Source organism: Pteropus vampyrus, unplaced genomic scaffold, assembly GCF_000151845.1.
Source record: "Pteropus vampyrus isolate Shadow unplaced genomic scaffold, Pvam_2.0 Scaffold256, whole genome shotgun sequence".
In the NCBI taxonomy this organism is placed as follows: Eukaryota; Metazoa; Chordata; class Mammalia; order Chiroptera; family Pteropodidae; genus Pteropus; species Pteropus vampyrus.
Genome location: NW_011889037.1, coordinates 439,289 through 448,939, shown reverse-complemented (window position 1 = coordinate 448,939; position 9,651 = coordinate 439,289). Strand labels below are relative to the sequence as shown.

Sequence of the window (9,651 nt, the reverse complement as noted above, 5' to 3'; positions counted from 1 at the left end):
CCTGGGCTCTGGCCCACTGTCTGCATGGGGCCGCATGGCCTGTGGTCTTGGCTTTCCTTCCTGGAGGGCACTGCCCTGGCCCATTTGCAGGAGGGCCAACCTGTCATCAGGGTGCTGCCAGCAGGAGTGAGGGCCCCGGCCGTGAGTGCCCTCGCCCAGCCCTGGAAGAGTCTGCACGTCACAGTCCAGCACTGGGTGGGCTCAGGGGTCTGACAGGAGGGGACACGCCCAGAGACCTACTGCATCAGTGTGGTCAGCCCTGGGGCTGAGGGGCGTGCAGTGGCTCTGGGTAGAGCAGGGAGGGGAGCCCGGTCTCCTTCCTCAGGGCTGAGCCAGCCCAGGCCAGGTGCCTGCAGCAGGTGGGGCAGAGGCAGAGTTGGGGAGCCCGCCCACCCACCCGGGAAGCAGACAGGCCAGGAATGCAGCCCCGGGGGAGGGCACTGTTGGGCTGGCCCAGGGAGAAGCTGCTGATTGTACCGAGGTCCCTGAAAGAGCCAGGACGTCTGGTGTCCATTCTGGAGGGAAGAAAAGCAGCGTGCCAGGAACACACCTCTTCACGGGATTGACGCGCCCCAGCAGCACCCCATGGGCAAGGGGCCATGTGCTACAGCACCTGGAGGGCCACATCCCAGGATGGTGTAGGCTGGGAAGTCCTGGGAGGAAGCTCCAGCCCCTCGGGCCTGCCTCGGGGGCTCATCTGCTCACGGAGGCTCCCCTCGACACCTGGGGTTCCCTGGTTCCACAATGAGGGGGTCAGCTGGAACTCCCTCCCGCCCCCACTCCCAGTACCAACACCCAGAGGGCGTTTCTCCGGGGCCTCTCTCCAGAGAGGTCATTGCTGGTCACCTGTCAAGGGGTATGTGCACTCTCCAGTGTTGGGGGGACAAGGGTACCAGAACCCCCACTGTGACAAGCAGCCTGTCTGGTCTGCTTGTCCCCAAGGTCTGGCTGGAACCTTGAGCTGCTTTCCGTGTTGGACAAGCTGTCTGGCTCCTGGGGCTGGGGAGACACTTGAGACCCCCACCCCACCCTCAGTGCTTCCGGGAACACCTCCCCGGCTGGCCTCTCAGGTCCCTCCCCTGGCAAGTCCGGCACCACTTGACTGTAGGCCTCCTGTCTCCAAGACACCCAGACACTGCTCTGTCGTCTCTTCTTGTCTCTGTCCACGTGGGCTGGCATCTAATACAAAATCCTTTTCAGGCATTTTGACTGGACTTTGACAGTTGCTTAAACATAAGTCATGAAAATCATGGAACATACAAGTGTGGACAAAAGCTAAAAGATGATCTCAATTGTGTCTGAGCTCTTACCTGTGCAGAATTGTCCCTGCCCACACACGAGAGTTGGAGGGGGCCGTGGGAACGACAAAGTTGACATGTTGGGGACGCAGCATTTCTGTTCTGATTTAAGAAAATGTCAGGTGGTAATGGTGTAGGCCAGATGTAAGAAGGGATGAGTGAGTATAAGGTCCTAAGCGCTTTAGTTTGAAGGTGTGGCAGTCTATTTGTCCCCTACTACTTGTTCTCTTTTGTCATAGAGCCCCAGTTTTGACATGAATACAGGCCACCCCACATAAAGATGCTCCACTTTGCGGTACAGCCAGGTGTGACCATGTGACTATGCCATGGTCGATAGGATGTGAGCAGAAGCTTCAAGGGCGAATTCCAAGAAGAGACTTCACACAGACTCCTTCACAGTTCATCTCTCTCCTGCCCGGGGTGTGAAGTGTTCTGGCATGGGAGGTACAGCCCACAGTGAGGGCTGCAGGAGACGGGGCTCCCTGCCACCAGAAGCCATCACCACAGCCTCTGGCTGCTAACCTGGGCTTCATAAGAAAGAGAAACCACCCTCTACTTTGATTAAGCCGTTGCTTGAGTTCTCTGACAGGGATCTAGCTCCAACCAATACATCATGCTGTGAAACCAGCTCACGTGGGGACTACTGGGTGATTGCCAGCTGGAGGGCTGTAACTGTCGTGTTGATAACCCATACTTAGTAGTAAGTGCTTGCTTGTTGCTGGCCTTGCACACCCCAGAAGTGCCATGGGGGTTGGGACGTTGTCTTACTTCCTGCCTCTTCTCCAGCACGGAGCCAGGCACACAGTAGACTAATTCCGTATGGTTTTACTGAATGAAGGGAAAGGGAAAATCAGAGGGAACCCAGCAAGTGCAATCAGGGGTGTCCAGAAGGAAGCTCCGGGGCAGCCTCCCCATGAGCAGGCCCTTTGCAGATGCCCTCCTCAGCCTTGGGACACCTCTGGTAGCTCAACTGGGTGTCCCAGGTTACCTCCGTGCTCTCCTCAAACCCTTTGCAAAGTCACACCCCACCTGAGACTTCCATACCAGGAGCTCTAAGGCTGCTCCAGGCCCTGTGACCTGTGAACTGCTCCCACTGGCTCTAGTTGCGTTCATTCTCAGGTCCTTTCTCCTGCTCAGGCTGGTCTTCTGAGGCCCCATCTGTGTCACCTCTACCTCCTGGATATGTTATGCTCACGCTCACCTCTAAGTATTTGTATCTTAACCTGAACACCTCACACCCCGCGTGCATTTCTTTCTCTGATTCATCAACCTGCTCTCTGCCTCTATAGATTTGCCTAATCTAGACGTCTGTATCAATGGGTTCACACAGTCTGTAGCCTTTGGTGGCTGGCTTCTGACACAGCGTGAAGTATTCAGGGTTCATCCATGTTGTGCATGTGTCAGCACTTTCTTTATATGGCTGGATGTGCCGCACATTTGATGGTTCATTCATTAGTTGATGGGCATTTGGGTTTCCAATTTTTGTCTATTGTGGATAATGCTGCTATGGACATTCTTGAACTCAGCCAGTGAGAAAGCGTCACCAGCTTGAACTCTTGGTTTCCTCCAATGGGCTTCCTCCTTTGTCTCTGCAGCTTCTGCCTTCTTCTCTGTAAAGTGTGTTCCTCTCCTTCGTTTGCTGGGTTTGCCTATAGTTTCTGCTGTAGCACGCTTATCTCAAATTGCAATTCTCTGGTATTCCCCAATACCCCCCACCCCGCCCGCTGCCTTTTTTTCCTGAAAAAAGGAACTGGATGTTTTATTTTTAAGGTCAACATTACCTTTGCTTAATTTCCAGAGTTCAGAAAAAGTTGACAATTTTTGCTAGATTTTTTTGCCGTTAGGGAGATGGGGAAGACAAATTTTCCGAGCTCCTTACTCCTCCGTTTTCACTAAGGACTGACACTAGTTTTCGAAGGTCCTTGGCTGCCATGCTCCTGGTTTCTGTGGCTGACAGTTTCTAGGCATAATATGTGCCTAATAAATCCTTGTCGTTTGGACGAGGGAGAGCAGAATGTTCATCCTAGAGAAGCCCCCCTAGCCCATGCGGGCCAGGGCAGGGGTGAGGGGCCACAGCCCAGAGGCCCCCAGCCTCCCCGGAGTGCCCTCCTTTTTCCGGAGAGGGCCAAAGGGGAGTGCGGGAGGGTAGAGGCGGCCGAGAGACCCCCACCCTACTGCTGTAGGAGGCCTGTGTGCCCTGAAACCCAGAGGAGCAGGATACGCTTCGCCAACGCGCCAGGTCAGGGCATGCGGCTGGACGAAAGCGCCCCACGACCTCGGAGATTCCCTGGGGTCCCGACCGACTATAGCCGCCCTGGCACGGCGGGCGCATCACCGCCGAGCCCCGGAGATAAGCGGCCAAGACGGAGAAACGGGTAGTTGGGTGTTGTCACGACAACAGGGAAACGCGGCGGGGCCCCGCCCAACATCCGGTTTCCACGACTACTGGAGCAGCGCGGCCAGGCGGGGCCCCGGCCCTGACGGACAGATCCCGGCCCCGCCCCCACCCGCCCCGCGCTCCCATGCTATCGCGACGTTTAAATTCCTGTGGCGCCGCAGGGGCCGACGGGAGCGGCCGCCGTGCTGAAGAGGGCCAAGATGGCGGCTGCGGCGGCTTCGCTTCGCGGGGCAGTGCTGGGCCCGCGGGGCGCGGGGCTGCCGGGCGCGCGGGCCCGGGGTCTGCTGTGCGGCGTGCGGCCCGGGCAGCTTCCGCTGCGGACGCCTCAGGTGAGCGCTGGCCCGGACCCCGGCCGCCGCGCGGCCCCGCAGCCTGTGAAGGTCACGGCGGGGAGGCTCCGCGCGCGCGCGCCAGGCAGCCGGTGGCGGCCTCGGCTACCGGGCGCCCCTGCCAGCCCTCCGCTGCCTGCCGACCCAGGTGCCTCCTGGGAGCAGGGCCGAGCGCCCACTCCTCCGAGTAGCAGAGGCGCCTCGTGCCGAGCGTGGGGGGCGGCGAGGCGGGCTCGCTGCCCGGTCGGGGCGGAGGGCTTTCCTCGGGCGGCGCGCCTCGGCCCGCTCCAGCTCTGGCCTTCCAGACCGGGCTCGCGTCCTGACATGACCTCAGCCTGACCTCGGCCAGCTGCTTGTGACCTTGGCCTGCCCCAGCACCCTTGCTCACTTCGGCTTGATCCCCGGCCCAGGTTCCAAGAACACGCCGCACACTCCCCTCTTCTCAGGGCGAAATCGCGGAGAAGTGGGGCGGGCAGTGGCGCAGGGTGTGCTTTTGGCGCCTCCCAGCAGGTGGCCGGGTGGATGAGTGGGAGAGGGGCGCAGAGTCCGATCCCCAGGTAAGGCTGAGCGGTGTTCTGGGAGGTGCTGAGCGGGGCTCTTGCAGGCAGTGTCCTTGTCGTCGAAGTCCGGTCTGTCCCGGGGCCGGAAAGTGATGCTGTCAGCGCTGGGCATGCTGGCGGCAGGGGGTGCAGGGCTGGCTGTGGCTCTGCATTCTGCCGTGAGTGCCAGTGACCTGGAGCTGCACCCCCCCAGCTACCCGTGGTCCCACCGTGGCCTCCTCTCTTCCCTGGACCACACCAGGTGTGTGGCTGGCTGGTTGGGGGAGTGTCTGGGTGGACTGGGTGGGGTGGAGTCCTCAGAGCCCCTAACCCTTTTCTTCTCTTTAGCATCCGCAGGGGTTTCCAGGTATATAAGCAGGTGTGCTCCTCCTGCCACAGCATGGACTATGTCGCTTACCGCCATCTGGTGGGCGTGTGCTACACGGAGGAGGAGGCGAAGGCCCTGGCAGAAGAGGTGGGGTCCTGGTGATGCTGTGGAGGCCCCGGGGCTGGGGCTTTCCGGTGGTGGGCAGCAGTAGGGCAGTGACGGTGCTCTCGTGGCAGGTGGAGGTCCAGGATGGCCCCAACGAGGACGGGGAGATGTTCATGCGGCCAGGGAAGTTGTCAGATTACTTCCCCAAACCGTATGCCAACCCGGAGGCTGCGCGAGCGGCCAACAATGGAGCACTGCCCCCTGACCTCAGCTACATTGTGCGAGCTAGGTACTCAGCTGTCTGCAGGAGGGAGGGGGAGGGTCCAGCTCAAACCAAGGGCTGAGGCACGGATCTGGTCCCAGGCACGGTGGTGAGGACTACGTCTTCTCCCTGCTCACGGGCTACTGTGAGCCACCCACCGGAGTGTCGCTGCGAGAAGGCCTCTACTTCAACCCCTATTTCCCTGGCCAGGCCATTGCCATGGCCCCTCCTATCTACGACGAAGTCTTGGAGTTTGACGATGGTGAGGCCCCCGCCCTGGGGATGGGCACGCGGGTCCTCCTTTCCCCATTTGTCAGAACGTTTCCCCTGGGTTCTTGGTCCCAGGGTCCTGCCCCCTCCTTGGCTGGGGCATGCCTGGGCATCTGAGGCGACACATGGGCAGCCTGCACTGCCATCTAGCTCAGACCCCCAGTGTGCCTGAGGGGTTCCATCCCTTTGAAGCTTTGGGCAGAAGCCTGTCTGCTCCATGGAGGGGATGCACGGAGGGGTGCCCTTGGTTGGACAGGGCCCCAACGGCAGCCCTCACCACTTGTCCTTGCCCAGGCACCCCGGCTAGCATGTCTCAGGTAGCCAAGGACGTCTGCACCTTTCTGCGCTGGGCATCTGAGCCAGAGCACGACCACCGCAAACGCATGGGGCTCAAGGTGAAAGAGCAGGCGGGGCACAGGAGGGGCTGGGAGCTCGGCGGGGGTCCTTTTCGCCTTCGCCTCTGAACCTGCCTCGCCCCCAGATGTTGTTGATGATGGGCTTGCTGTTGCCCCTGGTCTACGCCATGAAGCGGCATAAGTGGTCAGTCCTGAAGAGTCGGAAGCTGGCATATCGGCCGCCCAAGTGACCCTGCCCAATGTCCGTGCGCCGTCCTGCCTGAATGGGCCCTCAAGCCAAGCAAGGAGCCATCCTGGCCTGTTCAGGGCCTCCGCTGGCCCTCTCGGCCAATGCTCTTCTTCCTCTGGAACAAGAGGGGAGGGGGCAGGAGACCAGGTTCCAGCTCCAGATCCTTCAGCCTCCATCATGGAAATAAATTAAGTTTCTCAGTGTACATATTTGAGCTACTGTGTGATGCGAGTACAGATTTGCAGGGGACTCTGGGACTGAGACCTTTGCCTTCAGTTTCCAGGGATGTCCATGCAGTGTGGCCAGCAGTGCCCTGTGCTGACTGATGGCTGGGTGTCCAGTCAGTACAGAATGGGGGCAGGAAGCAGAGAACCAGCTGTTAGAGAAGGGACAGCACTCACTGGGGTGGGGAGTACCAGCCACAGGTGTAAAGGGCCTGACAGGACACGATCAGAGGCCTCCTACAGCAACCAAACGTCAGTGTGGAACTCCTTGGCCTTCACCCTAAGGGCAGCAGGGAGAGGCCTAACAGGAGCTGTTGGTACCAGGTGTGGCTTGGCAGAGTGGACAGCTCTCGGCCATGCTCCAGAAGCAATAAGCAGGCATAGACCACCTGGAATGTGCTGATCCCCTGGGTGGACAGCAGAGGGTAGCAGGGGGTAAAGGAGCGTCTGGGTGTTTGCCATCCAGTGGTGCCTCCTAGCAGTCTACAGGGCAACAGGAGCTGGGTCTAGGCCTGACAGCCTGGTGGCAGCAGTGGGTCTGTCAGTGGTGGGAGGGTCATGGAGGTGTGGCCTTAACAGCACAGAGTCCTGGCTCTGGGCTTTTACCTTAGCTTCTAAGCTCTTGTCCCCAAGAGGAGAATGTGAGGGGCATCCTGGGTGGAGTCGTCCCAAGGAGCAGGGGCCGGCTGGGAGGGCGAGAGCTGAGTGGGAGAAAGGAGGGTTGTGTGCCTGAGGGGCTCATGGTGGGCTAGGGGAGGCCTGCTTGGCAGACAGGATGGAGTTCTGCAAGCCCTTGGGGTGTGGAAAGAGATCTCGGAGCCATGCCCCTAGGGCCCCTGGGACTGGGGTCCAAGCCCACTCTTGCACAGCCTCGTGGACCTAGCTGAGAAGCTCTGCCTGCTGAGTACTAAGTTTCCTGTGAGGGGCTGTCCTGTGCTGCGCGCCCCCAGTAGCCCGTCCGCACACAGTGGAGGCACTCAGGTGGTTCAGAAGCTTTTTTAATGACTCCAGCTAGTGGCCCCTCTCCCCAGCTCTGGCTCTGGCTCTGGCTCTGACACCAGTAAGCAGTCAGCAGAGGTTCTCTGAGAGGTTCAGGAGGGAGTCCAGGGACCTCGGGCCTGGGAGGGAAGGGCCATCCTCTCTTCTTGTGACCTGGGTGGGGAAGTAGGTCATTTTGCTCTTCTGCTCCCTTGTCCTCAACCCCTCCTCTCCACCACCCTAGTACCTCTTGTGGCTGCTGTGGGGAGGCTGTAGGAAGGGGGTCCCAAGCGCAGGGCCTCTGGGTGCTGCACATCTCACAGCCAGGTCGGCTTGGGGCATTGATGAAGGTGCAGGAAGGGCAGGACCAGCCGGGCTGGAGGCAGACAAACAAAGGCTGCTTACTCTTCCCTTCCAGTGCCCACAGCGGCCCAGGCCCACCTTCCCTGGGCCCTTGCCTACCTGGAGGGGGCCAGGGAGGCTGGAGCCTGCTGGCTGAGGGGCTCGGGGCAGCCCTGATGACTGGGGCAACAGGCGGTCTAGCTCCCCAGCCATCTTCTGGGGGCGCTGAGAGCTGCGTCCTATGGTAGAAGGAGTGGGGCTCAGAGCCAGGTCAGGCTGCACCCCCACCTTCCTCACCCCACCCCAATCAAGACTGACCTGGGCCTTCTCGAGGGGCTGAGAGCAGGTAGAGAAAAGCAGGGTCCCCGTCCTGCTGAACCCCATAAGAAGCAAGGCTGCACTCGGGCACACACAGGCACCGCCCAATGATCCAGCGCTGCACCGCTGGTGGGAAGCCGAACTCTGAGAACACCTAGGGCCAGAACGTCAGTACTAGGCAGTATCAGCCAGGGTTCCCACCCTCAGCAGGGCTCCCCAGACCTGGGGCTCACCTGCTCCTGGAGGGCCGCGATGGTGCAGTGGGGGTGGACCTGCAGCGACATGTGGGCAGAGGATGCAGCGTCTTCAACTGTGACCTGTAGCCTGGGCCAGAATGTAGGTCGGGGAATGGTGGGGGACCTGGGAGGGTTGGGAGGGCGGGGTGAGGAAGAAGTCCCAGGTCTCACCTGATGGGGCCAGGAGGGAAGCAGGCCTCCTGGAGCTTGATACTGAGGGACACATGATGCCGAGCCAGGGTGGCTGCTGCTTGGGCTGCCTGCTTCTCATCCCCACTCCCGATGGCCCGGGCCAGGCGCCCTGCCAGCTCTTCTGCAGGGAGAGAACCATCACAACCGAGCACAGCTGCTACCCCCAAACTCCTCCGGCCATCTGCCTTTACCTTTCTCCATCAAGTCTCCCGGGCTCCAGGGAACATCCACCTTGGGCTGGGGGACCTTGGTTGCAGGGGCTTCAGGAAGGCTGGGTGGGGAAGCAGGGCACGTTTCGGGGCCCAGGGCTGGAGGCAGGCTATCACTGCCTAGGAGGAAAGATGTGGGGTGGGCCGGTGGTCTCCCAAGACCCAGTCCCCCAGCCGAGCACTCAGGCCTCTGCCCTCACACCTCAGCTTCCAGGGTCTTTGTCTCCTCCATCTTCGCAGCCCATGCTGGGGCCCTGCCTTGGACACACTTCAAGCCAGGCCTTCCCCTGAGCTTTGGCCCTTGCAAGCCCCTCAGGTCCCTACCGACTCCTCTCAGAGCTGCAGCTGCACCTGGGCTCTGCAGTCCTGGACCCACCTGAGCCCCTCCTCCACAGAGGCAAGGCCACATCTCTTGGGCTCCCTTGGCCTCACAACAGAACCAAAGCAGCCTGCCTCTTCCTGCTCACCAGTAGCCCTGCATTCAGTATGGCTTCTCCTTGGTGCCCTCACGGACCTCCATCCCTCTCCCAGCTCTTCCCTCAGCCCAGAAGCCCTCAGACTGCTCCCATTCCTAACAGCCTCTCAGGCCCTGGGCTGGGCGCACTTGTCTCCTCCTCTTCCCTCCCACTTGTGGCCCAGCCCCCCTGGAGCCGATGCACCTCAGGCCCTCAGTAATCTGAGCTACCCGCTGAGATGGGCAGGGCTCCCTGCACCCAGCACAGGGCCACTGCACACCCTTGCCTCAGGCCTGCTGTACCCACTGCTCTCTGGCCTCATGGCTCACGTGTCGACCTTCGAATCTCAAGTGTCATCTTAAGAAGGCCTTCGCGGCCACCCATTTTTGTTTGCAAACTCCTCCCTTCCAGCATCTGAGAATTTTATTTATTTATTTTATATGTCTCCCTTGCCTCTAGAAATGCAAACTCCATAAAGGCAGAGATGTGAAATTTCACTCGTGTGAACTCTTCAAGGCCTAAAGCAGTGCTAAGTCCAGAGCAGTACCGAGTTTGCACTTGGTGAGTGAGTAAACAAATGAAT

The 9,651-nt window shown here is 60.2% G+C and overlaps 2 protein-coding genes across 2 annotated transcripts; one reads left to right on the top strand and one right to left on the bottom strand.

The window, feature by feature from the left end:
• The first annotated feature begins 3,835 nt into the window (after window positions 1–3,835).
• LOC105301970 (cytochrome c1, heme protein, mitochondrial) lies at window positions 3,836–6,319 on the top strand. Its single transcript, XM_011374871.2, has 7 exons — window positions 3,836–4,025; window positions 4,630–4,826; window positions 4,913–5,039; window positions 5,129–5,286; window positions 5,361–5,521; window positions 5,824–5,924; window positions 6,011–6,319. The coding sequence occupies exons 1-7, from the start codon at window positions 3,897–3,899 to the stop codon at window positions 6,113–6,115; spliced, it is 978 nt and encodes a 325-aa protein (XP_011373173.1). The 5' UTR covers window positions 3,836–3,896; the 3' UTR covers window positions 6,116–6,319.
• A 999-nt stretch (window positions 6,320–7,318) lies between these two features.
• On the bottom strand, window positions 7,319–9,452 carry SHARPIN (SHANK associated RH domain interactor). Its single transcript, XM_011374941.1, has 8 exons — window positions 9,398–9,452; window positions 8,596–8,733; window positions 8,384–8,522; window positions 8,210–8,300; window positions 7,977–8,130; window positions 7,779–7,897; window positions 7,564–7,692; window positions 7,319–7,490 (listed from the first exon to the last, which is right to left on the bottom strand). Exons 1-8 carry the CDS (start codon window positions 9,450–9,452, stop codon window positions 7,407–7,409), a joined length of 909 nt encoding a protein of 302 aa, XP_011373243.1. The 3' UTR covers window positions 7,319–7,406.
• Between the last annotated feature and the right edge of the window lie 199 nt (window positions 9,453–9,651).

Bases quoted from the DNA above. Each gene is read 5' to 3' on its own strand.
- LOC105301970 (XM_011374871.2), top strand. From the start codon at position 3,897: ATGGCGGCTGCGGCGGCTTCGCTTCGCGGGGCAGTGCTGGGCCCGCGG. The intron at 5,040-5,128 runs GTGGGGTCCTGG...CTCTCGTGGCAG, and splicing joins CGAAGGCCCTGGCAGAAGAG to GTGGAGGTCCAGGATGGCCC. The intron at 5,522-5,823 runs GTGAGGCCCCCG...GTCCTTGCCCAG, and splicing joins AGTCTTGGAGTTTGACGATG to GCACCCCGGCTAGCATGTCT.
- SHARPIN (XM_011374941.1), bottom strand. From the start codon at position 9,452: ATGGGTGGCCGCGAAGGCCTTCTTAAGATGACACTTGAGATTCGAAGG. The intron at 8,523-8,595 runs GTAAAGGCAGAT...TCCCTGCAGAAG, and splicing joins GGGAGACTTGATGGAGAAAG to AGCTGGCAGGGCGCCTGGCC. The intron at 8,131-8,209 runs GTGAGCCCCAGG...TTCTGGCCCTAG, and splicing joins TCGCGGCCCTCCAGGAGCAG to GTGTTCTCAGAGTTCGGCTT.